Source organism: Oncorhynchus kisutch, linkage group LG18 (genome assembly GCF_002021735.2).
Source record: "Oncorhynchus kisutch isolate 150728-3 linkage group LG18, Okis_V2, whole genome shotgun sequence".
NCBI lineage: Eukaryota > Metazoa > Chordata > Actinopteri > Salmoniformes > Salmonidae > Oncorhynchus > Oncorhynchus kisutch.
Genome location: NC_034191.2, coordinates 68,009,964 through 68,036,904, shown reverse-complemented (window position 1 = coordinate 68,036,904; position 26,941 = coordinate 68,009,964). Strand labels below are relative to the sequence as shown.

At 43.5% G+C, this 26,941-nt stretch overlaps 2 protein-coding genes across 16 annotated transcripts in view; both read left to right on the top strand.

Moving 5' to 3' along the window:
• The window catches only part of LOC109909909 (TRAF2 and NCK-interacting protein kinase), a 42,969-nt gene extending 27,613 nt beyond the window's left edge, over positions 1-15,356 (top strand). For 11 of the 14 annotated variants that reach the window (XM_031796566.1, XM_031796575.1, XM_031796563.1 and 8 more), the window contains 9 exons: positions 2,267-2,378; positions 2,573-2,749; positions 2,956-3,099; positions 3,486-3,620; positions 3,759-3,859; positions 4,044-4,193; positions 4,662-4,821; positions 11,050-11,189; positions 11,323-15,356. In XM_031796566.1, the coding sequence (XP_031652426.1) occupies positions 2,267-2,378; positions 2,573-2,749; positions 2,956-3,099; positions 3,486-3,620; positions 3,759-3,859; positions 4,044-4,193; positions 4,662-4,821; positions 11,050-11,189; positions 11,323-11,406 (1,203 nt within the window). In that variant the 3' untranslated portion in view covers positions 11,407-15,356. The remainder of the gene's footprint in view (positions 1-2,266; positions 2,379-2,572; positions 2,750-2,955; positions 3,100-3,485; positions 3,621-3,758; positions 3,860-4,043; positions 4,194-4,661; positions 4,822-11,049; positions 11,190-11,322) is intronic. The other 3 variants (XM_031796573.1, XM_031796572.1, XM_031796567.1) reach the window with 2 other exon arrangements.
• An 828-nt stretch (positions 15,357-16,184) lies between these two features.
• On the top strand, positions 16,185-26,582 carry LOC109909910 (eukaryotic translation initiation factor 5A-1-like). 2 transcript variants are annotated; one of them, XM_020508994.2, is made up of 5 exons: positions 16,185-16,331; positions 20,630-20,818; positions 21,081-21,185; positions 25,320-25,451; positions 25,552-26,582. In XM_020508994.2, exons 1-5 carry the CDS (start codon positions 16,200-16,202, stop codon positions 25,618-25,620), a joined length of 627 nt encoding a protein of 208 aa, XP_020364583.2. In that variant the 5' UTR covers positions 16,185-16,199; the 3' UTR covers positions 25,621-26,582. The 2 variants fall into 2 exon arrangements, with proteins under 2 accessions (XP_020364583.2, XP_031652420.1); XM_031796560.1 differs by having other exon boundaries at positions 16,326-16,646.
• The last annotated feature ends 359 nt before the right edge of the window (positions 26,583-26,941 follow it).

The following is a 26,941-nucleotide window of genomic DNA, read 5'->3' as shown; positions in this document are numbered from 1 at the left end:
TTTTTTGGTGTTTTACAAACAGTAGGCTTACCACATAGACTGGCATTCATAAAATTGGATTACAGGTAAGACTGTAGGCAACACCTCTGTAAGCACAGACCAACGCTGTTGCCTTTTTGGATGTCTTTTTTTGGTGCAGTTCCGGACCGGTCTTGATTTCCACATCCACGGACATTGGTTTTTGGTCCGGTCTGGACCAACTCTGAATCAATCATAGACATCTATGTTAGGTTCAGATTTTTCATCTATGTTTGGACCAGCCTTGATTTGGTACAAACATAGACGTCTATAAATAACATATTTTCAACTTTCATTCAGAACCAAAATTGAGCCTAATTTCAACATCCGTAAAAATATATATTTTCAATGCCTGTGAAATCCGTATTTTCAACATCAGGAAAATAAGGATTTTCGACTTTCATTCAGAACCAAAAATGAAACTGATTTCAACGTCCGGATAAGATACCTTTTCAGCATCCTGGAAAATATATATTTTAATCATACAGAAAATACCTTTTCACCTTTCATTCAGAACCTAAATTTAACCTAACATGCTGACCAGACCAGACCAGACGTGCGCGTCGCAAAATGAATTTAGAAATCCATGTTATTCAATTATTGCACCCACACTGCTCGCGCGCGCCAACGAGCGTCTGCGATGTCAAGGGCTAAAATAGAACTCCTTTCTATTTCTGACACAGATCGCGCTGAAAGTCCTGCCTCTCCCATCTCCTCATTGGTTTATAGAAGCAGGTACGAACTGTTTTGCCGGTCATCGTGGTAATACTATGAAAGTTTAGATGCCGATCACCATATAAGTTCAAAGATGAAAAAGCCTGGAAGGAGGAGAGTTGACTAGAAACGATTCGGTTGGCTGTTTTATGTGTCGATTAATTGTCGGAGTAGAGGAGCTTTTGCATTTCAGGTAAAATAACAACTCAATGTTTATATCCCAGGACAAATTAGCTAGCAACAGCAAGCTAGCTAAATAGGACAAATTAGCAAGTGCAAGCTAACAAGCTAAATAGGACAAATTAACTAACAAGCTAACTAGCTAACAAGCTAAATTACCATACATGTTTAATGTATGTCCCCAAATTAATGTAATTGGTTCTGAGTTTGTTTTGATATTTTAACCTGCGTGTAGTGATCACGTTTGGTGTAGTGGGACAACATAAATGTATGCACGATAGCACATGCGCGTAGCCGGTTTGGGTTCCGTGTAAGTTCAAAGTCTGGGAAATACTTATTTTAAAAGTATTTTCAACTTAATTTTGCTTACAGGGACGAGTCTAGTTTTGCAGGGGGTTTCATCTTTTGGGCTCGCCTATGCCGGCAGAACGGCAAAGACCGGCCCTGGCATGTTCAGATGGAATTAGTTTTACTGGCGGGGGGGGGTCGGGTTATGTACTTATGTGCACATGCACAAAACACCACATCTTGTCCTAATCTGCCGTGGCACTAATTTTTACCTGGCAGGAGAGTAAAATTTCCAACCAGAATAACCTATTGTTTTTTGGCAAACTCCAAGGTTCTCTGATAATATAGTCCAGTGCGAACACGGACAGTGCAATAAACACTTTGATGTTCTGTGGTGGTCTCTGCAGCACGGAGGAGAGAGAGACAACGGGTGCCAGTCACAGTAGCAGTCGTTCAATCTTCTCAGAGTAACATTTGGGATAATGGGACAATTCGGAGGACAACACATTTCTCGTCCCTGAATTGAGGCACTGTCCGAGCCATATCTCGCACCAGCTCTGTGGTGTCTTAATCTACACAGGAAGCCTGTCCAACCTTAATGCAGCTGTAAGCAAGCGGGTCGGATTTGCTGGCTACCTAGCCCTGTGGCTCTGTGCCCTTGTGCTCTCTCTGCATCCTGTACTAAAACAAACAAAAAAACTCACCCTCTGTCAAGTCTGACTTGGACCTAGACGCTGAGTCTGTCTGGCTCACCATTAAACCCACTCTAACCTAGTTTAACCCAATCCATAACCATTTCTTCCATATGTTCTCTTCCTTTTTTGCTGGTCGCATTCTCTGCTCTCTCTGCATGCTGTGTGTTTGCATGGCAAATGTTGCTCAACCCACTTTCTGCTCTGGCAACCCATAAGTGTATGCTGAAAACTCTCACCACCTGGCAACCTGTTACCTCAGGACAGAAATTAGGGCCTGGAGTTTTTCTTGTTTAGATGTTCAGGGAAAACTCTGAACCCTACCTATAATGCTCTGAGATCCTGATCCTACCCCCCCTCTCTCTGATTTGCAGTATGGCATGGGCAGTGGGAGTGGCTCCAAGTCCTCCTCCTTCACGCCATTCGTTGATCCACGAGTCTACGGAACCTCCCCCACCGATGATGATGATGAAAACTCTGCCTCTGGTGAGTCAGTTATCTTGTCAATCTTCTGTCATCCTTGCTCTAGCTCTTGTTGCCAGTAAATTGCTTAGGAAGGAGGAGGTTGCCTGAATGTTGCTCTAAGGTTGTAATGTTGTGTGAACATACTGTACAGGGTGTCCTGTTGTAAGTTTGAAAGGTTGTGTGAACATTAGTATAATGTTATCCTGTGGTTGCAGCTCTCTTTACAAATGAGCTGCTGCTTCAGGAGCAGGAGCAGGCCAGACTGAACGAGGCCAGAAAGATCAGTGTGGTCAACGTGAACCCGACCAACATACGACCTCATAGCGACACGCCTGAGATACGCAAATACAAGAAGCGCTTCAACTCTGAGATACTGTGTGCTGCTCTCTGGGGTAAGACACTTGAAATATATGTTATATATGTTTACACGTGCGTGCGTGCGTGCGTGCGTGTTGGAAGGTGCTTTCTGTGTCCATATATCCATGACTTTTGTATCTATAAGTGTCCATATATCCATGACCTATGAAATCTTGGAATCGTTCTTGACTGTAATGTGATTTGTGGATTCAAATAAAGTATTTAAAATGTGTGTGTCTAGGTGTGAACCTGCTGGTGGGGACAGAGAACGGTCTTATGTTGCTGGACCGCAGTGGTCAGGGGAAGGTGTATAACCTGATCAACCGCCGACGCTTCCAACAGATGGACGTTCTGGAGGGCCTCAACGTCCTGGTCACCATATCTGGTAGGGCTGACTGCAGCAAGACAGCTACTTGAACACAGTTAGACTTTAACAAATGGTTCTGTGGCCCCATCGAGTAAGATTTATGGTGTTCTTCTGTTTTTTTGGTTTTTAACTGTCTGGCCCCAAAAGGCAGGCTTGTGTTTCCTAAAGAGCTGGAGGCCTGTAGCATTGCTTTGTTCAGGTTCTATGATCACTCTCAAATAGCCAACAGGCTTAAGACCTTTCCCTCCCTTCCCTTTCCTCTCCTTTCCTCTCTCTCTCTCTCTCTCTCTCCTCTCTCTCTCCCCTCTCTCCTTTCTTCTCTCTCTCTCTCTCTCTCTCTCTCTCTCTCTCTCTCTCTCTCTTTTTCTCTCTCTCTCTTTTTCTCTTTCCTCCTCCTCCTCCAGGGAAGAAGAATAAGCTGCGTGTGTACTACCTGTCCTGGCTGAGGAACAGGATATTACACAACGACCCCGAGGTGGAGAAGAAGCAGGGCTGGGTCACTGTAGGAGAGCTGGAGGGCTGCGTGCACTACAAAGTCGGTATGTGTGTGGACTGGGGGCATGACGTTTAACTCTGGGTGTCTGTGTGTTGCATTAGCCCATTAAGCTAAAGCCAAGGCATTATCACCGGGTACTAACACAAGTGATTGACTCTCCTGTGTGTGTGTGTGTTTCCAGTGAAGTATGAGAGGATCAAGTTTCTAGTGATCGCTCTGAAGAACTCAGTGGAGATCTACGCCTGGGCACCCAAACCCTACCACAAGTTCATGGCCTTCAAGGTAACACACAGAAATATTATCTTATTATCTTAATTCCTCCCCTACCAGTGTGTAGCTCCCACCTACTCTCACCTGGGTGATGCCACAGCAGCCATTTTGTAGCTGAATGCTCTCCACAGTATCTCTCTCAATAATGTCTATCTTTCTCTCTGTTCCCCACTGTCTTTCTCTCTCTGTCTGTCAGTCGTTCACTGACCTACAGCACCGCCCCCAGCTGGTTGACCTGACAGTGGAGGAAGGTCAGAGGTTAAAGGTCATCTATGGCTCCAGCGTTGGGTTTCATGTAATCGACGTCGACTCTGGCAACCCGTATGACATCTACATCCCCTCCCACGTAAGGCTGCGTGTGCATGCGTGTGTATGTGTGTGCGTGCGTGGTCAGAGAAGGACTACTGAACCAGGTAACATCTGATTTCTGCACTCTGGTGGTGAGAAGATGGTTTCCCTCTGAACTACTACCTTTTAAATGGTAACCGTACCTACTGTGTGGCAGTTCTGGTTTCAGGGCTCAAATACCATGACGGTTACCATTTATGTTGTTGAAACCATGACAAGGCTGTTTTGTTGACATTGTGTGTTACCATGGTGATTGTGTGACTGATGGAGTGGGAGATTCCATTGTTGCAGCAGTTTCTCATCGCACAGGGGGGTGGGGAGCTGGCCACAAGACAAGGAGGGAGGGAAAGAAGGGCTAGAAAGAGAGATTTGGAGGTAGAGGAGTTGCGGGGGTCATGTTCTGTGCCAGCCAGGCTGACACCAGCCCCCCACCCCTCCACTGTGTGGTATCTATCGCCCCCGGCAGATTCAGAGTCAGGTGACGCCCCATGCCATCGTGGTGCTGCCGCGGACTGATGGGATGGAGATGCTGCTGTGTTACGAGGACGAGGGCGTCTATGTCAACACCTACGGACGCATCACTAAAGACGTGGTGCTGCAGTGGGGAGAGATGCCTACATCTGTTGGTAGGTCACACACACACTATATACACAACTCTCACTGCCACCCTCACAAACACTTCTATGCCTCTCACTGGTTCATAAAATACACCCCTCAATACCTCTCACTAGTCCCTCTCTTTACCTTGGCTACCCCTCTCCCTCACTATTCCGCACAACCATGCACTACCCCTCACTACCCCTCTATACTCCCTCTCTATCCCCCTCTGATCCACTAGTACGGCTAGGACTCCTAGTCTTTTCAGCTTACAACCCCAGACTCAGCTCCAGCCCCTGCTCCCCAGCTCCAGCCCCTGCTCCCCAGCTCCAGCCCCTGCTCCCCAGCTCCAGCCCCTGCTCCCCAGCTCCAGCCCCTGCTCCCCAGCTCCAGCTCCATTCCCTGCTCCCCAGCTCCAGCTCCAGCCTCTGCTCCCCAACCAGGGCCAGCTCCAGCCCCTGCTCCCCAACCAGGGCCAGCTCCAGCCCCTGCTCCCCAACCAGGGCCAGCTCCAGCCCCTGCTCCCCAACCAGGGCCAGCTCCAGCCCCTGCTCCCCAACCAGGGCCAGCTCCAGCACCTGCTCCCCAACCAGGGCCAGAACGAATGAGTTTCTAATGGCGGGCACATTTCTTCACTGGACCTCCTATATGTGCATGCGCTTGCATATTCACCATTTTGTTTTAGGAGTGTTATAGTGAAAACCATAGGCAGCTTATGAGTTTCAAGGTTGGGGAAGCTACAGTTTATCCTACCATCTCTACCGATCTGCATGCCAGTTATGATTCTTTTTATATGCGCATTTTCGTGGAACAGTTTCATTTCACTAATAACGTTTTTGTCTCTCAAAATCAGTGTTACATGGTCAATCATGAATCTGAAGTAAAACAAAAAAAGCTCAAAGTAAAAACTCAACTAAGGCGAGAGCATCAGCCTCTGCCATATAAACACATTGATACACTGGCGGCTAAAGAAATGAGAGCATTGAACTCCGAGATTGCCTTCAGGCCAATGCAGTAAGCCTATAACTTAATCGTCAACTAAGTAAAATACATTGGCCTAAAGTTGACTATTAAACATTTTCGAAAATATTTCACATTCATCGGTCTACTCCGCCTCTCTGCCTCCCTTTTTAATCTGTCTTGACTTGAGCTATTGCTGGTGAAGTGCAACATTGTATCAAATCATCAACTGGATCCAGCCCCAAGCTGTCTCTAGGGAACGTGCAACATTATATCAACTAACCTATTCCAGGTCTTCAGAGTTTCCTGTGCCATTGAGCTTGGGACAGACAGCTGTTTTTTTTTTCCACTGGATATATTATTATATATATTTTTTTCATTATTTAACCTTTATTTAACTAGGCAAGTCAGTTAAGGACAAATTCTTATTTACAATGACAGCCTACACCGGCCAAACCCGGACGACGCTGGGCCAATTGTGCACCGCCCTATGGGACTCCCAATCACGGCCGGATGTGATACAGCCTGGAATCGAACCAAGGACTGTAGTGACGCCTCTTGCACTGAGTTGCAGTGCCTTAGACCGCTGGGCCACTTGGGATCCCATGGATAATATGGAATAATCAGATCAAGATATTCTGTTATTTTACACCGATGCGTGATTATCAAGGCCGGGAGTGTTGGAAAGATTTTTCAAATACTGAGAAACTGTCATTCACAAAAACAGACTTTGTTGACTTACTGTGTGAGGTGAAGAAAAAATGACTGAGAAGCTCAGTTTATTAGTGGTGGACGTGGTGAGCTATAACTATCAAAAATCAGACATTGCCAAATGGGTACTTAACTACTTTTGCACGTAGCAGGCCAGGTAGGCCTACTTCTGAGTGTGCTCAGGCACGTGTGCTCCCTCAACTTTATCAGGAAATAGAAACCAGACACATGCTCATTGCTCACATGGAGCACTCCAAACAAAAACAATTGACAAATCTGGTAATTGTTATTAAATAAACCAAAACTTGTTTCTCACAAGTGTAGCAGGTTGTGAACTCTGCAAACAACGTTTCCTGTCTGATAATGATTATGGTAAATGACTGTAATTAATACATTAACAGAAATTCATGGGGATTAACGGTACATCTACTAGACCTGCTGATGTGTTATGGAGAATTACTCAAAAAATAAACAATCAGCGGTCTAAGGCACTGCAGTGCTTGAGGCGTTAGTACATATCCAGGTTCGATCCCGGGCTGTGTCGTAGGCGGCTTTGACCGGGAGACCCATGAGGTGATGCACAATTGGACTGAATTAATGTCTTTCTGTCGGTGCGCGTCTCTAAAATAAATTATTCATATTTCAATATTTTATTTGGACGGGCAAGGAGATGCGGTAGGGTGGGCCAGGCCCCCTAAGGCCCGCCCATAACGCCAGACCTGTCTCCAACCCCTGCACTCCAACCCCTGCACTCCAACCCCTGCACTCCAACCCCTGCACTCCAACCCCTGCACTCCAACCCCTGCACTCCAACCCCTGCACTCCAACCCCTGCACTCCAACCCCTGCACTCCAACCCCTGCACTCCAACCCCTGCACATCAACCCCTGCACATCAACCCCTGCACACCAACCCCTGCACACCAACCCCTGCACACCAACCCCTGCACACCAACCCCTGCTCTCCAACCCCTGCTCTCCAACCCCTGCTCTCCAACCCCCGACCAAATACCTCATAGTAGTTTTACATGTAGCATTCCCCTTCCAAATGCAATATAATAACACACACAATTGCAACCCATAGATCGACAGTTACAGACACTCTGCATACAAGTGATGCCCCTCGACCTGGACTTCTCACACTCCTTACCCCTAGAGTACTGCCCCTCCTCAGCACAGGGAGGAATGTTTCTGTGTCTGTTTGTCTGCTACTTTATGTTATTCATGTTGTTTTTGTGTTGTTTGATTGACAACCAGATGATACTAAAATCTAATGGATATCTACCTGTACATGAATCTGTCTACCCATCTCTCTGGGTCTATGATCTGTCTACCTGTCTCTCTGGGTCTAGGATCTGTCTACCTGACTCTCTGGTTCTGTCTGTTTCTCCAGGTCTAGGATCTACAGTTGAAGTCGGAAGTTTACATACACTTAAGTTGGAGTCATTAAAACATGTTTTTAAACCAGTCCACAAATTTCTTGTTAACAAACTATAGTTTTGGCAAGTTGGTTAGGACATCTACTTTGTGCATGACACAAGTAATTTTTCCAACAGTTGTTTACAGACTGATTATTTCAATTATAATTCACTGTATCACAATTCCAGTGGGTCAGAAGTTTACATACACTAAGTTGACTGTGCCTTTTAAACAGCTTGGAAAATTCCAGAAAATTATGTCATGGCTTTAGAAGCTTCTGATGGGCTAATTGACATCAAATGAGTCAGTTGGAGGTGTACCTGTGGATGTATTTCAAGGCCTTCCTTCAAACTCAGTGCCTCTTTGCTTGACATCATGGAAAAATCCAAAGAAATCAGCAAAGACCTCAGAAAAAAATTAAAGACCTCCACAAGTCTATTTCATCCTTGGAAGAAATGTCCAAATGCCTGAAGTTACAATGTTCATCTGTACAAACAATAGTATGCAATTATAAACATCATGGGACCACGTAGCCGTCATACCGCTCAGGAATGAGACGCGTTCTGTCTCCTAGAGATTAACGTACTTTGGTGCGAAAAGTGCAAATCAATCTCAGAACAACAGCAAAGGACCTTGTGAGGATGCTGGAGGAAACGGGTACAAAAGTATCTATATCCACAGTAAAATTTGTCTGATTTCGACATAACCTGAAAGGCCGCTCAGCAAGGAAGAAGCCACTGCTCCACAACCGCCATAAGAAAGCCAGATTACGGTTTGCAACTGCACATGGGGACAAAGATTGTACTTTTTGGAGAAATATCCTCTTGTCTGATGAAACAAAAATAGAACTGTTTGGATATATTGAAGCAACATCTCAAGACATCAGTCAGGAAGTTAAAGCTTAGTCGCAAATGGGTCTTCCAAATGGTCAATGACCCCAAGCATACTTCCAAAGTTGTGGCAAAATGGCTTAAGGACAACAAAGTCAAAGTATTGGAGTGGCCATCACAAAGCCCTGACCTTAATCCCATAGAAAATTTGTGGGCAGAACTGAAAAAGTGTGTGCGAGGAAGGAGGCCTACAACCTGACTCAGTTACACCATCTTTGTCAGGAGGAATGGGCCAAAATTCACCCAACTTATTGTGGGAAGCTTGTGGAAGGCTACCTGAAACATTTGGCCCAAGTTAAACATTTTAAAGGCAATGCTACCAAATACAAATTGAGTGTATGTGAACTTCTGGGAATGTGATGAAAGAAATGAAAGCTGAAATAAATAATTATCTCGACTATTATTCTGACATTAAATATAGTGGTGATCCTAACTGACCTAAGACAGGGAATTGTTACAGATTAAATGTCAGGATTTGTAAAAAAAAAAAAAAAGTTAAAAAATAAAAGATTTGTTTAAATGTATTTGGCTAAGGTGTATATAAACTTCCGACTTCAACTGTATCTATCTGTCTTTCTGGGTCTAGGATACGTCTACCTGCTTCTCTTTGGATGGAGACATTTTCTGTTTGTTTTTATGTATGCATGTCAAATACATTGTCTTTATTTACTGAGTGTACAAAACATTAGGAACACCTGCTCTTTCCAAGACAGACTGACCAAGTGAATCCAGGTGAAAGCTATGACCCCTTACTGATGTGTCTTGTTAAGTCCACTTCAATCAGTGTAGATGAAGGCAAGGAGACAGAATAAAGATTTTTTAAATATATTTTTAGCCTTGAGACGTTTGTGTATGTGTCATTCAGAGGGTGAATGGGCAAGTCATCTATTTAAGTACCTATGGTAGTAGGTGCCAGGCGCACTGGTTTGTGTCAATAACTGCAACGCTGCTGAGATTTTCACGCTCAACAGTTTCCCATGTGTATCAATGGTACACCACCCATAGGAAATCCAGCCAACTTGAAAGAACTGTGGGAAGTATTGGAGTCAACATGGGTCAGCATCCATGTGGAACGCTTTCGAAACCTTGTAGTGTACATTAAGACGAATTGAGGCTGTTCTGTGGGAAAGGGGGGCGGGGCATGCAACTCAATATTAGGAAGGTGAAGGTGTCTTTAATGTTTTGTACGCTCAGTGTACATACGTCAAATAATGTCAAGTACATGAGTTGCGCTTGATTAAATTTCCTCTGTGCCATGGACTAGCTCCAACGGCGTAAGGTCCAAGCTAAATCAAGCTCACCTCAAGTATTTGACCCAGGTCTATTAACGACACACATCACATCTCTAACTAATTAACAAAGCTCAGGGTCAGTAACAAGGATCTTATTGCTTTAATCCCACTAGATCTAGAATGGGTATTGATAGATCCCTTCAGATCAGCTCCACTTCTCTTCTGTCTCTCCACTCTTAATACCAAGCCTCAGTTTATCATGTCTGTCTGGTTGACTAGTTCTGTTTTCATTTGGCTCGTTCTGTCTTTGTCTGAAACACTGTGTTTGTGTTGTTGTATTTTGAGACTGCACTCAGTTCCTAGGAACTTCTACCCCTGAGTTTGTCTCGTTCTTTTAAAGGCATCTCCACCCTGGCCCCAACACACACACTATATAAACACATACAGCCCCAAGCCACCCAATACAAACCAGTACACACATACACATTCACACACTGACTGGCACACACACCCACACACTAGCAATCCAGTCCGTTGGCCAGCTCACTCCCTGAGCACAAAGGAGCTGGATGACAGAACTGGGAGGTAAAATCACCCAATCATCATCATGCTGCTACTACTGTAACCATCCTCACAGCATAGTCATCAGTCACCTGCAGAATCTCTGCTACAGTACAACCACCCAGGGTTAAACCCAGGGCAGGGTTACCGTCCACGTCAAACGACTATACCAGAGTCATCACAGTTGACCCTCAGATGACCTTCTCTCCCAGTAGCGCTCTACGGTTGACTTTGACTATGCCCCCATAAATCTGGGCATCTCTCTTATTAGCGTTATCCCTGGGTCTGTATGAAACTGCCCTCGCCATCCCCCCTCGGGGTGGACAGCTCAGGTGTTTGAGTTTTATCCGTCGTTCAGAATGAGATACAGAAACTGCTGCAATGATTTCCTCCCGGAGGCGTGGCCTAGGGTTGTGATCTGTGACTGGTTTGAGTGAGTGCTCTCCTGTCCATTCCCCTGTCTGTGTGTCCCTGTCCCTCCCCCAGCCTACATCCACTCCAACCAGATCATGGGCTGGGGAGAGAAGGCCATTGAGATCCGCTCCGTGGAGACGGGACACCTCGACGGAGTTTTCATGCACAAGCGAGCTCAGCGACTGAAGTTCCTGTCGGAGAGGAACGACAAGGTGTGTGTTAGCACGAACACATGTACATGTATACAAGCACAAGAGCACACACACATGCTGCAAAACCTAAATTTATAAGCCAACACACATGCTTACTCTCCTCACTTCCCATGATGCTTTGTGCTGTGTGCAGGTGTTTTTCGCCTCTGTGCGTTCCGGCGGCAGCAGCCAAGTCTTCTTCATGACCCTGAACCGGAGCTCTATGATGAACTGGTAACCCTGGCAACCCCTCCTTACATCCTCCCTCCATACTGTACATGCCTAACCAGAGGACAGGATGGAGGGATGAAAAGAGAGAACTGAGACAGACGAGTGAACACAGAGTGGCGGCGGCTCAGTGGAGACGGGAAGAGAAAAACTGTCTTCCGTCCAACTCTCATCGCCAGCCAGCCAGACGTCTGCAGTACTAACCTCCCTCCACCAGAGGAACTAGAGAGGAGCTCACCAACAACTTTCCAGATACGCTCAGACAACACTCTCTCTGTGGTGCGTTTAGTTTCTCTCAGGCACCGTCCAAGATGGCCCAAATTCCCTATACAGTGCAATACTTTTGGCCAGAGTAGGGAATAGCGTGCCGTTTTGGATGTAGCCTCAGTGTTTTGTTTTTGAGAGGTGGTGACAAGAGGTGCTGGTGTAGTCTCCCTCATGGGGTCAGGGGTCAGTGACTGAGGGTGTTGTCATGACCCCTGACCTGTGTGCGTATATACGCGGTGGGGCTGAGTGTAGATTCTTGACTGCAGGAACACTTGAAAAAATACAAATATTGTCACCGGTGGTCACAGAAAATATATATACTCTTGTCATTCTTGTTCTAGTTCACCTGTGCTCCCCTCTTTCTCTGTGACTTCTATTTTACATTCAATCTATTTGGCATATTTATATTCTGTGTGTTTCACATCTGTAAATACACATTCTATGATCTGAAACGGAGCTGCTTCCCTATCAGACACTCTTACACTGAGACGGAACAATAGAGGACAGAGAAAAGGAGGAGATGGAGAGAATGATGAGAGCAGTCTGAGTTTGTTTAGTTCATCTTCCTCCTGTAGAAATTTCATTTAAAAAATGTGACATGCTTCTTCATATTAAAGACTGCAAGAGAGGGAGGAGTGATGGAGAGACAGACGTTTGGGTTGGTTAGTTGTCAGGCTTCCTCCTACACCACCTCTTCTCTCATCTCTTCCCCCCTTCCATTAGTTGACCTGCTCCTCTACATTTGCATAGTGACACCTATTCCACTTGTCGTCATCACTTTTGACTTCTAAACTAAGGCAATACACAGGTGTAGTCTGACTGGACAAATGCGTGGTTGGAAAGATTTAACTTTCCAAAATGAGACCCACCATGTTATAGTCAGTCAATACCTTAAACTGGGGGTGGGGGTGTAAATGTACTCAAAATAGCTTTAGATGGCCAGGTGGAATGACCACATGAATCTCAAACCGTTAAGTTTAATCACATTTAGTCTCCTAGGATACTGTGTCTGACACTACCTACAAAGGTAGTAGAGAGTTGAGGAGGGTGTCTGTGTTTACTGAACCAATGATGAGACTACTGATGTGGGTTGTATGTAATAAAGGGTCATAGCAATGAGCCTACTCCATCCACTAATTCATTACCTCTTCAGTCATAGATCTGAAATGACTGGTTAAATATAAGTGTGACCGACTGGTGTTTGAACCTGGGTCGGCAGCCATCTTGCTTTCTCCTATCTAGTCCTGTCAGATCTTTGAACACTGCAGGGGGTATAGGTTAGAGGAAAAGAGGGTTGTTTCCAAGAAACCGTAGGGTAAATATGATAAAGCATTTGATTATGATATCTAATGGATCATTTAGAGAAAGACCATCATGTTCATACTATAAGGCTTTCTACAGAGTAGAGAAAATGGTTTCTACAATATGTTTTTATTGTGTTTAGTGTGAAGTATCAACATGTGTGCAAGAATGAAAGTGTGCATGTGTGACTTGTCTTCCCTGCTAACAGTACAGAATTAAACTGCCACTGTTAGGTGTGTGTGTGTGTGTGTTCATCTCGTCTGAATCACAGGAATCAATAACCCGCCCCCCCCCCAGTCTGGTACTCCAGTCAACTACAGTGGGGAGAACAAGTATTTGAACCTGCAAAATCGGCAGTGTTTCCTACTTACAAAGCATGTAGAGGTCTGTCATTTTTATCATAGGTACACTTCAACTGTGAGAGACGGAATCTAAAACAAAAAAATCATACAATGTGATTTTCTGGATTTAAGTAATTAATTTGCATTTTATTGCATGACATAAGTATTTGATACATCAGAAAAGCAGAACTAAATATTTGGTACAGAAACCTTTGTTTGCAATTACAGAGATCATACATTTCCTGTAGTTCTTGACCAGGTTTGCACACACTGCAGCAGGGATTTTGGCCCACTCCTCCATACAGACCTTCTCCAGATCCTTCAGGTTTCGGGGCTGTTGCTGGGCAATACGGACTTTCAGCTCCCTCCAAAGATTTTCTATTGGGTTCAGGTCTGGAGACTGGCTAGGCCACTCCAGGACCTTGAGATGCTTCTTACGGAGCCACTCCTTAGTTGCCCTGGCTGTGTGTTTCGGGTCGTTGTCATGCTGGAAGACCCAGCCACGACCCATCTTCAATGCTCTTACTGAGGAAAGGAGGTTGTTGGCCAAGATCTCGCAATACATGGCCCCATCCATCCTCCCCTCAATACGGTGCAGTCGTCCTGTCCCCTTTGCAGAAAAGCATCCCCAAAGAATTATGTTTCCACCTCCATGCTTCACGGTTGGGATGGTGTTCTTGGGGTTGTACTCATCCTTCTTCTTCCTCCAAACACGGCGAGTGGAGTTTAGACCAAAAAGCTCTATTTTTGTCTCATCAGACCACATGACCTTCTTATGATAAAACAATTACAGACCTCTACATGCTTTGTAAGTAGGAAAACCTGCAAAATCGTCAGTGTATCAAGTACTTGTTCTCCCCACTGTATGTGGTGTTTAAGCGTAACTGTCCTTGTACAGAGACATGATTATGATTACATAGACGTCCTCCGCTGCTTTACTTCTCACTCTGTGTCTGGATGTCTGTGTCTGACATGTAAAGTACATGGCAGCCCTATCTCACACTGTTGGCCACATGATTTCCCCCTGCCGCTTTGTCCCCCATGTTCAGCTCCATAACACACACATACACACACAAAGAAACAAGCACCTGTGACATACTAAATTTTGGGATGATGTCCTGCTCTGTTGAGGGTCCATATGATTTCCTTGTTTGAGAGCTATTCTCAGTTTTTTTCTTGAATTAGAACCAATGTCAATACTGCTGTACGTAGATCTGGAGTCATAGAGGGCTCTGTCTTTGGCTCCATGGGGTTAGCTGTGTGGTCTGCTGTGTATGGTAAACTACCCAAGGTGCTTCACCTCCATGATCTGTGTTTTTGTGACAAAGTGCTTGAAGTGGAATGAAATAGGTACCAGTACTTATTTAAATTCTACAGTACAGGTAATCTCGACACCCAGAACCAAATCTCAGCTTTTTTAAGGCTGTCACAAGAGACTATAGTACATGGGTCCATATTTTAGAGCCAATGTTCTGTAAGAGGTGCCAGTACTCAAGCAGTAGCATATCAGAGGAGGCTGTTCTCCGTACCGATCAGGACCGACCCACTGGTCTGAGAGCACTTTTCTAGCGTTCTTTTCTGTCTGTCTGCATGTGGAGGTGTGGGGAGAGAGAAGCAGGGCACACTGCAGTAGGCCTACTTACAGGTTCTTTAGACTTTGGGCCTCCAAGTTTGGCACATCACAAATATGTATGTTTTAAATATAAGTGAGAAGAATTGGATTAAACATTGATTATAAGGGAACAATGTTGGGATGGTATCTGTACACTGGATCCTAGCTTCCTTAGAGTGTTTAGCAATAAAGAGCACTAGCTACTGACTTCTTTAGTCTTCTGCTGTTACTTCTCTGTGTCACCATGACAGACACAGAGGTACAGAGGGAGGTAGGATGTATGGGTGATGAGCATGGATACACGTGATTAATTATTGTGACTGGATGGATTTTGTTTGACTTTTCCATGTAACCTATTCACACACTTCATGTTTCCAAATGACAACATGCATTAGAAATGTGCTGTTTTTTTCTTAAATAAAATAAGTTAAACATGAACGATGTGTGAAATATCTTGTCTGTACTCCCCTCTCTCTCTCATCATAAAATTATGTTATTATGAGCCTACCAGGGCTGTGGTCGATTCAGAAAGTACTCTAAAATTCCAATTCTCTTCAATGCTTTTCAATTAGTATTTTAATTTTTTTAATTGGAGTTTGGTTCACTTTCTGAATTCATTGGAATTGAAATGGAATTAACCCCAACCATGGAGCCTATATTCCCTTTCATCTAGATTCATGCAGTGCCTTCAGAAAGTATTCCCCTTGACTTTTTCCAAATGTTGTTGTGTTACAAAGTGGGATTAAAATGTATGTAATTGTCATTTTCTGTCAACGATCTACACAAAATACTCTGTAATGTCAAAGTGGATGAAAAATGTGAACATTTGTCCAAAAAAAAAGAAGAAATATATATTTAATTGAAAAATATATATATATCTTGATTTGATAAGTATTCAACCCTCTGAGTCAATGCATGTTAGAATCCCCTTTGGCAGTGATTACAGCTGTGCCTTTCTGGGTTTTACACAGCTGTGCCTTTTAAGAGCTTTACACACCTGGATTTTACAATATTTTCACAATATTCTTTAAAAAATTAGTCAAGCTCTGTCAAGTTAGTTGTATAACATTGCTTGATAGCCATTCTCAAGTCTTGCCATAGATGTTCAAGCCTATTTAAGTATAACAAGGCCACTCAGGAACGTCTTCAGCAAACAGTTATCCTAGTTTGTAGGTACTTTGCTGTTTTATTGTCATTAACCCCACACTACGGAAGCAAAAAATTTGCAGTATTGGCTGAACACTACATTAGGACCATAGCAGTATGTTTTATTATAGGGGTATGTTGGGAGAACACAGAAGAAAATCTTTGGACTACCGCTTTAACGGAAACCATATAAATGTTCCTCTGTCTACGTATGCCGCAGTTAAATTGGTCGCGCTTGCGCAGTCCTGTTCTTCTTTTTCTTGGAAGGTAAGTGGTGCATGCAGCGTGCTTCTGTTCACGGGGGAAAATTGACAACTTTTAGTAGTTTTATGTCAGTTTATTTTTGACTGGACAGATTCCTTTTAGGTTTTGGTAGTGGAAAGCAAAGGTCAATTTTAAGTTTGCTTCACGAGTGTAGGTGCATTCGGCGACAGGGTGTTGGTCCCATGTTTCTGAATCCACAGATTTTACGCTAATGGAAAAAGAGGCATGAGGCCTTCTGCGCGCTTGTTGGATGATGCTAGTCATGTCTTGCTAGCCTAGCCGAATGTTTAACTGCCCTAGGAAAACTAAAAATGTAATGTACGTTACATTGACATGAGACAATTTAACAAAGATGCCAACTGTTTATTTTTATAAGTGTTTATCACTTCCGAATTAACATTTTTGTGTTTAGTCAAAGTATTGTGATGAGCAAGCTAATTGCAACGTTAGCTAGGTAACATTAGGTAATGCAATGTGTTCGTAAAACAAATCTGGGAAGTTGTGAGGACTTAAAATTACCCGGAACGTTTTTACAATTAACTTCTCGCTTATGTCATGGAATTGTCGTCATACTAGTAACGCTAGCTAACTATCGCGTCTTTCAATCTAATTTAGCCATCTGGTTAGCTAGCTAATACATTAACGCTTCTATTTATAATCAAATGTGTCTTGTTAACCACCATACCAAATAGTATTGATTAACGGTGTCTTTTTTAATCCGTAGTCGGTGTTTTTTTTTCTCTCTCTCCCAATGTTGATTCTCAAAGCTAGTTACAATAGATACACAGCGTGTAGGCCGGGCCAGTAGCTAACTAGCTTATTGTTAGCCTATTTCTGCTAACCTATCCAAACTTGTGTGAAGTTGGCTGAACGGTATCACTGGTGCTTGTGTGAATCACATTAGCAATCTGACGTTAGCGCAGGAAGTTGTCTAGCCAACAATGATAAATGTTGTCCGGTCGGCTGCGAGCGTCCCGGGCCAGGCCTCTGTTATTTACCGGGGCACTATAATGCGGCAGGTTCATCGTGACGTGAAGCAAACTCCCGTTCTGCCTCCCGAACAGAGGCGCAGGCCAAACTGGGACACGTGGACAGGGCGTGGGGATGATCGTTAACATGACCAGGGCGGGCCCTGATCCAGTCTTTTAGGCTGATTTGTGATGTGGGTTGGCAGTCGCCTGTTAAATTTGACTATGAGGTCCACGTGTGCTGGGACGTCCATTATTCCCACGTTGTCACACACGGCATGATTTTGGTTGTAATGGACATGAGTACGGGAACTGATGTCAACTATCTTTAACCAGACTAGTGAAACTGTTTCGTGGAATAGCTTTGTGATTGCGTTTTGACCCCATATTTTTGCATTGCGTTGACTAGTGTTTTTGATGCGCACCGAAAAAGACTAGCATGTCCCCGTCTCACGCCTCATGTCCACCAAATGTGTGAACTCTTTGGGTTCTGACGGAAGTCATTTATTGTCTATGGAGCAGTCCGCAATGCGGGGCACTCCGAGTACCGCATGCCTTAAATATTTTCAGCTCCGTTTTATTTGCTGTTCAATGGTACAGAAGTACAGACTCCAACTAGCTAGGTTAAAAGTTATTCACATGTGCGTCAAGTACGAAAATGTAGGCTGGTCAGCCTGCAAAACGCATTTGATGTCACTCGCTCCGTTGCAACTGCTCCCATTAGGCCTACAGATACGGATGAGATAACCAAGCTACATTCCTTGCCAAATTCAAAATGGACTGGTTGAAGTAGGGAAATGTTCCAACTAGCTGCAGTTCTGAAATAAATGTCTGCTGTCTGTTCCACGTAGGTTATTTGTGAACTGTTAGTGGCATTTAGAATTGGCTAGGCTATAACCCCAACACACTGAAAATATTCTGACATTAGTTTATTGAAGACAGTACATTCATCGGGATCATTATTTAACTTGCCAAGTTAATTATGAACACATTTTTATTTACAATGCTGTTTGAACCCTAACCTGGACTACGCTGGGTCAATTGTGATATCGAACCAGGGTCTGTAGTGACGCCTCTAGCACTGAGATGCAGGGCCTACTCACCAAACGGATGTTGTGGCCCTAAATCATCACCATGCAGTGTTAAATGTGGAATAGTCTATCCTTTTGCAAAATTCCAAATGGGCAGATAAATTAAATTTACCGTCTGTATATCGGGGGCTGGTATTTTTTGTTTAATAACCTCTTGGAACTACCCATCCGGGAGAATTGTCAGTAACTACACTAATTAGCATAGCGCAACGGTCAAAAAATATTCACATTCATGAAATCACAAGTGAAATATAGTGAAACACAGCATAGCCTTTTGAATCACCCTGTCATCACAGATTTAGAAATTGTGCTTTACAGCCAAAGCAAGACAAGCGTTTGTAAGTTTATCGATAGCATAGCATTATGTCCTGCTAGCAGCAGGAAGCTTGGTCACAAATCAGAAAAGCAATCAAATGAACCGTTTACCTTTGATCTTCGGATGTTTTCACTGATGAGACTCCCAGTTAAACAGCAAATGTTCCATAAAGATTATTTTTATACCCAAAATTCCCCCGTTTGTCACGTTATTTTACCTTTATTTAACTAGGCAAGTCAGTTAAGAACAAATTCTTATTTTCAATGACGGCCTAGATTAAAGTGGGTTAACTGCCTGTGTCAGGGGCAGAACAACAGATTTGTACCATGTCAGCTTGGGGATTTGAACTTGCAACCTTTCGGTTACTAACTTGCAACCTTTTTGCTACCCTACCCTGTTGAGAAATCCACTGTTAATAGCGGTCACGACACCGGCGGGGGAAAAAAATCACATATCCATAATATCGACAAACATGGCAAACGTTTTTTATAATCAACCTCAAGGTGTTTTTCAAATATCTATTTAATATATCAACTGGGACAATTGGCTTTTCAGTAGGAGCGAGAGGAAAAATGACTACCTCTGTCTTTTACGCAAGAATCACTCAGAGCCCTCAGCTGGCCACTTACGCAATGTAGTCGTTTATGCTCATTCTTCAACATAAAGGCGAAACTATGTAGAAAAAGGAATCTGGTTGATATCCCTTTCAGTGGCCAATAGGGGTGCATAGGAACACAACGGTTTCAAAACATGAGTCACTTCCAGATTGGATTTTTCTTGGGCTTTTGCCTGCAATATCAGTTCTGTTATACTCACAGACAATATTTTGACAGTTTGGGAAACTTTACAGTGAGTTCTATCCTAAGCTGTCAATTATATGCATATTCTAGCATCTGGTCCTGAGAAATAGGCGGTTTACTTTGGGAATGTTATTTTTCCAAAAATAAAAAGTGGTGTTACTAAACTGATCAGATCTACTGCATCTTAGACTTGCTTTCAATGAGTGACATCTTTAACGAATTTCTGTGAATTTGGTCAGGTTGCCCATGAAGTTACATATTTCACCTTTTTAAACATGTCCAACGATGTTATGAATTTCACAAGATGATAACAGGGCAGCCAGGTCTAATTCTAGCCTGGGCTACTTATGTTCTTTTATCAAGAACTAGTCACAAGCTTCTACTGCTAGAATTGGGACCATTTGCTTCTCTTTTGACCTGAACTACAACAAACAGTAGGTAAATGTAATGTTTCTAATTAAAATGACTGCGGCAAGTTACTTTAAATTGATACACTAGCAATATTTTCGGGCAACTGAGTTAGGAGCATTGAGCAACATGAATAGATTTCATGGCTCCAACTTAATTTCCACATTTCTTCACCCATCTCCTATAGCTTGACTACCACATCTGTACTGGAATATATCAGCTAACAAACAGCAACTGAGGCCTTGCCCCTGCCTTGTTCATCCGCTCGACCTACTGTCAGTCAAGTCATTGGCAAGGCGAACATAAGAACTAAATTTAGCCAGTGTTTTAGTAAACCTTTCTAAGCAAACCATCTAGTTAAACATACCAAAAGCTATTTAAATTGGTCCGGTTGTCCCATTGACATGGCATGGATATCAGTTGGCCTGCTAAACATGACAAACTGAACACAGTAAGGTATCATGATCTTAACATTGTAATGAAGCAACATATGATATGCGACTGGCCACCATTTCGCTCCATAATGGATGTGAAGGATGTGCGCTTAAAGGGTCCGTACATTGAAGAAATGGAGATGCGCTTAACCTTGTCCAAAGATTTAATGCCGTTAATGTTTTACTCGTTGACTTTGACAGCCCTCGTATTCATACATGGAAATAAATTGGCAGTGCTGTTGCTGTAATTGCCTGATATAACCGATACATGTGTTCCTCTGCAGTACCCCCTAATCCATCGCACCATGGCAGATCCCGAACTTGACTTCACCACCGGAGAGTCTGGTGCCTCCGCCACCATTCCTATGCAGTGCTCTGCCCTGCGAAAGAACGGTCACGTGGTGTTAAAGGGACGCCCATGTAAGATTGTGGAAATGTCCACCTCCAAGACCGGAAAGCATGGACACGCCAAGGTAGGGGGTTGCCTAGACGCGCATACAAATACTACATGCCCTAGGGATGCCTCTGCTACATAGTGGAAATGTCCAGCAGCATCAGTATTAGGGAATTTGTGGGGAACAGACTTCTGGTGTACTTTCGTTGTCCACGTCTGAAGTAATTGACAAAAAAATACTTTGTCTGAATTTAGGTTTTACTTAACTTGTTATGACTGTTATTAGTGGTTTGGTTAAACTCTGTTCTCTAAGTTGATGTTTATCCCTCTTCCTCTTTTAGGTTAACATGGTGGGCATTGACATCTTCACCAACAAGAAGTATGAGGACATGTGTCCCTCCACCCACAACATGGATGTGCCCCACATCAAGAGGAATGAGTTCCAGGTCAGTGTGACCAGGGTGGGAAATGAACACATGCCAAAAGCGGGTAGATTTTTGGCAATGTCTATTTCACCAGCCACATTGGTGACTGGTCATTTTATTAAAAGCCTAAATGTAGAAATTGGTCGACTTGCCCTGAAAGAGTATTAGTGGAACTTTGTCTTTGCGTTTCTTGGCTAGTTGCATTGTTTTGTACACATGGTGTACAAAGGTTGTTCAATATTAGTTTGAGTTGGCTGCAATGGTCTGCGGAGGTACTCAACTCTGATGGACACTGCGTTACCATGGTAATGGCCCCCGGATGAAAAGGGAGCAGCTGAACATTTGTCTTAACTTGTGACTCAAATATTTGGGTTATATTGTGCTTATTTTGAGTATGGAACACAAATGTTTTGATTTAGCTTTCAGTCATTTCTTATTATAACACTCCAATTGAATTGTTCACCTACATTTTATTTGTTTTAAATATCACCTTAACCTCTCTGGGATTTTCGGGACGGTAGTGTCCCGCCAACTGCCAGTGAAAGTGCAGGGCGCCAAATTCAAAACAACATCTCAAAATTAAAATTCCTCAAACATAGAAGTATTTTACACCATTTTAAAGACAAAATTCTCATTAACCCAGCCGGTGTCTGATTTCAGGAAGGCTTTACAGCGAACGCACCACAAACGATTATGTTAGGTCACAGAGAAACACAGCCACATGACCAGACCTCTGACTCATTCCCCTCTCATTCGGCCCCACTTCACAGTAGAAGCATCAAACAAGGTTCTAAAGACTGAAGCCTTAGGAAGTCCAACGTGACCAGTATCCCACTATCTTCAATAGGGAATGAGTTGGAAAAACAACCAACCCCAGATTTCCCACTTCCTGGTTGGATTTTTTTCTCTGGTTTTCGTCTGCCATATGAGATCTGTTATACTCAGACATCATTCAGTGTTCTATCCAAATATACTAATTACATGCATATTCTTGCTTTTATGGCTGAGTAGCAGGCAGTTTACCCTGGGCTAGAGGTCGACCGATTATGATTTTTCAACGCCAATACCAATTATTGGAGGACCAAAAAAAAACCAATACAGATAACTCTGCCTTTTTGGGAGGGGGGGGGGTTAATGACGAATACAACACTGAATGAACACTTCTTTTAACTTAATATAATACATCAATAAAAATCCATTTAGCCTCAAATAAATAATGAAACATGTTCAATTTGGTTTAAATAATGCAAAAACAAAGTGTTGAAGGGAGAGTGCAATATGTGCCATGTAAGAAAGCTAATGTTTGAGTTCCTTGCTCAGAACATGAGAACATATGAAAGCTGGTGGTTCCTTTTAACATCAGTCTTTAATATTCCCAGGTAATAAGTTTTAGGTTGTGGTTATTATAGGACTATTTCTCTCTATACCATTTGTATTTCATATACCTTTGACTATTGGATATTCTTATAGGCACTTTAGTATTGCCAGTGTAACAGTATAGCTTCCGTCCGTCTCCTCGCCCCTACCTGGGCTCGAACCAGGAACACATCGACAACAGCCATCCTCGAAGCATCGTTACCCATACAGAGCAAGGGGAATAACTATAGGTCTCAGAGCGAGTGATGTTTGAAACGCTATTAGTGCCCACCCCGCTAACTAGCCAGCCATTTCACATCGGTTACACCAGCCTAATCTCGGAAGTCATAAACAGTGCAATGGTTGAAGCACAACGAAGAGCTGCTGGCAAAAATGCACAAAGGTGCTGTTTGAATGTATGCTTACGAGCCTGCTGGTGTCTACAATCGCTCGGTCAGACTGCTCTATCAAATCAGAGACTTTAATTACAACATAACACACAGAAATACGAGTCTTAGGTCATTCATATGGTCTAGTCCGGAAACTATCATCTCGAAAACAAGACATTTATCATTTCACTGAAATACGGAACTAACAGGTGGCATCCAAAAGTCAAAATATTCCTGTTGCATTGCACAACCTTCAATGTTATGTCATAATTGCATACAATTCTGGCAATTCTGACTCTGCGTGCAATGAACGCAGAAGAAGTGACACAACTTCTTTTAGCCAAATATGCAAATATCCAAATATGCATGTTCTGTGAATGGATTTTAAGAAAGGCATTGATGTTTATGGTTAGGTACACATTGGAGCAAGTAGTCCTTTTCAGGGAATACGCACTTCATCGATTATATGCAACGCAGGATAAACTAGTACTATTATCAACCATGTGTAGTTAACTAGTGATTATGGTTATTTTTTTATAAGATGCGTTTAATGCTAGCTAGCAACTTACCTTGGCTTACTGCATTCACCCTCGTGGAGTGTAATGAGAGGCAGGTGGTTTGAGCATTGGACTAGTTAACTGTAAGGTTGCAAGATTGAATCCCAGAGCTGACAAGGTGAAAATCTGATGTTCTGCCCCTGAACAAGGCAGTTAACCCACAGTTCCTAGGCCATCATTGAAAATAAGAATGTGTTCTTAACTGACTTGCCTAGTTAAATAAAGGTGTCAGAAAAAAATAACGATGTCCAAAAATACAGATTTACGATTGTTATGAAAACTTGAAATCGGCCCTAATTAATCGGTTGACCTCTACTCTGGGCACCTTATTCATCCAAGCTACTCAATACTGCCCCCCAGTCAACAAAAAGTTAAGTACTCTTCCAATAAATGTCATCGTTAGAGACCTGAACTAATAAATCTGTATCACGCAGCATTTTGTGACAGGGCAGGCACTTGGATGTTTAGTTGTAGAACATCATTCAACTTCTTACTATTTTAGCATTGGATAAGACTGGGGTCAAAATGAAACTGACTTGAGCGATATACTTCATTACTACTTCTGTTTCGGTGTTATTATGGATCAAATAATTGGCATGGCTTGTAGATTTTACATGACCTGCCACAGTGGCTGGTGGAACAAAGAGTGAATTTCCTGCCTAGAGTGTGACCTCACTTCCTGTCAGTGCTCATTCCCCTATGCCAGGGTTTCCCAAACGTGTTGGGTACAGTTTGGTGTTTTCCCAAGACAGCTGACTCAAATAACCAACTCATCAAGCTTGAATTTTTTTAATCAGCTGTGTAGTGCTATGGCAAAAGGTGCGCCGAGGTGGCCAGGACAGATTTGGGGGAAAATGCCACTTGTTCCCACATAGTTGGAATGATACCAGAACCAGTACTAATTCAGAATGTGAATTAGGCATTATGATCAAGACACTACTTTTCCAAGAGACTAGCAAATCCATTCTACACTATTCAGTCATTGGCTGTCAAACCAACCACCGTCATAAGGCTAGACACTTTCCTAGAAGACTCCCTGGGCAGTCCTGTAGTTGGTCAGTTTTCAGTGTGGAGTAGTGAGACTGGCTCTACACGCTCCCAGTCTGGCCTGCTGTCACCTGTGAGGTGGCGCAATGTGATTGGGCATATGGTCTTGATCGCCCAGGCATGATGTCATCCTAGTCCATGGAGCTTGTATTTATTGAGCTTTAATGCACTTGATAGTTGCTGTTAAGACATTGAAGTTACTGTCCACAACCCTTTGTTTGTTGACAGTGTTTACGTACTTTGCTACCTTACCTGGGGGGAGACTTGGGCCTCAAAGCATAATCAAATGCGCTTGTATGTGTTAGGCTTACGCCTGGTCAATTGGGTGACCTCATAGTTTCTTGGTACATTATTCAACTGCCTTGGGAGTAATGCTGTTGTGCTGATCACAATGGCTTTCTCTTTCTGGGAACAATGTGTCCACAGCTTGTGCCTCTGCTGTCAGCACTGGCCCTTGATTGGGTCACAGTAATTTTTTTCTTTTTACATTTTACTGTGAATTTGGTGTTGGAGTGTTGCCCCGTGTTATAATGCATGACGATCACCCAGCACTGTGCCAATACCTGTGGCGCGAGTGTGAATGGTTCATGCTACAGAGATCTCCTTGGAGATGGCTGTTACACCAGAGTGATCACATCACAAACCTCTGGTGCGATTGCTAACATAACAAATGCAAATTTTTTCTAACGTACTAATCTCACACATTGTCGTGCAGTTTTCTACTTATTTCCTTATCTGCACAGCCTGGCTGACATTAAGACCACTTGGAGTGTGCGTTTGTCTGACTGTAACCTGTTTGTTTTCAGCTGTTGAACATCACTGATGGGTTCATGTCCCTCATGGGTGACAATGGTGATGTGAGGGAGGACCTGCGTGTGCCTGATTCAGACCTGGGAAAGGAGATTGAGCAGAAGTTTGCTGCCGGTGAAGATATCCTGGTGAGTGTGGCTGGCACAGTGTTGGCTGGGGTGTTGTGACGTTTGACAGTTTATTTTGAGTAGTGCCTACGAAGAATATTAACAATTTCTCTGCCTGCAGGTCTCTGTGCTGGCCGCTATGGGGGAGGAGTGTGCTGTGGCCGTTAAGCAGATGACCGGTGGCAAATAGAAAGACCAGACTGGGCTGCCCAGGCAACAAACTCCACCCACAACCAGTCTAGCATTCTTATTGGTTATTCTGTCACCAAAGCGACGGCCTTCAGACAACTTCAATCATTCTGTTGTGATTCCTTTTTTTCTCGTTTTTTGGTTTTCTCTCCGACGCTGTCGGACTGTTACAGCGGCTTGCTCGCTGTTGGGTGGCATTCTGCCGGATCACTGAGGTTTAGTTATACATAATCTACTATATAAAGAAAAATACTTTCAAAATATAGATTTTCTTTTTTGACTTCCTCATTCCTGTTTATTTTTGCCTTCGAGATGTTTTGGTCTTGCCACATACATTCCAGAATGTTTAAAATAATGATGGGATCCAGCTTTTTGTATGATTATTTTTTTATATTACTTAGATTGAATAGAACAGGTCTGATGCCTTTTTGGGGAAGGGGGGGGGGCTGGAGGCCCCTTTTACTGTCCAACTCCGTTGGGGTTGTCCCTCTCTGGCCGCCTTACTGCTGCTTCCCAGCATGGCCTCTGCTCTGGCAGATCAGACAACTCAGATGCTTTTCTCCCAAGCCACGAACGATGGTGGCAGTCCCACCCTAGCATTTAAATAAACCTTCGATATCAAGAAAGAGAACATTAGAGAAGATGCTAAATATGAAACCAAACTTCAGTGATTTCTCTTGTCAATGCCGCTCTGTCTGTTTAGGAAGCTGAGGGCCCTGTGCGCTTACCTCTATTGTCACCACGGCAACCTGGCCCCGCCCCGGCTGCCCTGGGCATCCCATAATAGTCGAGTCTGAGGTGTTGGTGTGGCAGCGTGGGCTTCCGGAATGTTCTGGAAGGCAGTTTGCAGTGAGGTGTGTATGAGGGCAGGGGGGGTGGAGTTGCAAACTTATTTTGTTCACTCGAGGCCTTTGTCACCTGACTGGAGATGGCAAAAAATAAAGTTAAAACAAATAGAACGTTTTCTTAGTTGTGGTTTGTTTTCTCGCTATAATGTTCCACTGTCCCAATGCCTGGCTGAAGTCAAAAAGTATGATACAGAAATGAATAGGTTTGAGCTTTGGTTGGGAACTCTGCACTCGAATATGCCTGGAACCATATGGTATGCTACTCTGTATATGCATAGTACACTGAACAAAAATATAAACGTAAAGTGTTGGTTTCATGAGCTGAAATAAAATATCCCAGAAATGTTCCATATGCACAAAGCTTACTTCTCTAAAATTGTGGGCATTTCTCCTTTGCCAAGATAATGCATCCATCTGACAGGTGACATGTCAAGGGTACATTGTGCTGGGAACAAAGGCCACTAAAATGTGCAG

What these genes read in the sequence shown, in the direction of transcription:
- LOC109909910 (XM_020508994.2), top strand. Translation starts at nt 16,200, where the DNA reads ATGTTGGGAGAACACAGAAGAAAATCTTTGGACTACCGCTTTAACGGA. An exon ending in GTTCTTCTTTTTCTTGGAAG is followed by an intron (nt 16,332 to 20,629) that starts GTAAGTGGTGCA and finishes GTTCCTCTGCAG; the next exon opens with TACCCCCTAATCCATCGCAC. An exon ending in GAAAGCATGGACACGCCAAG is followed by an intron (nt 20,819 to 21,080) that starts GTAGGGGGTTGC and finishes TTCCTCTTTTAG; the next exon opens with GTTAACATGGTGGGCATTGA.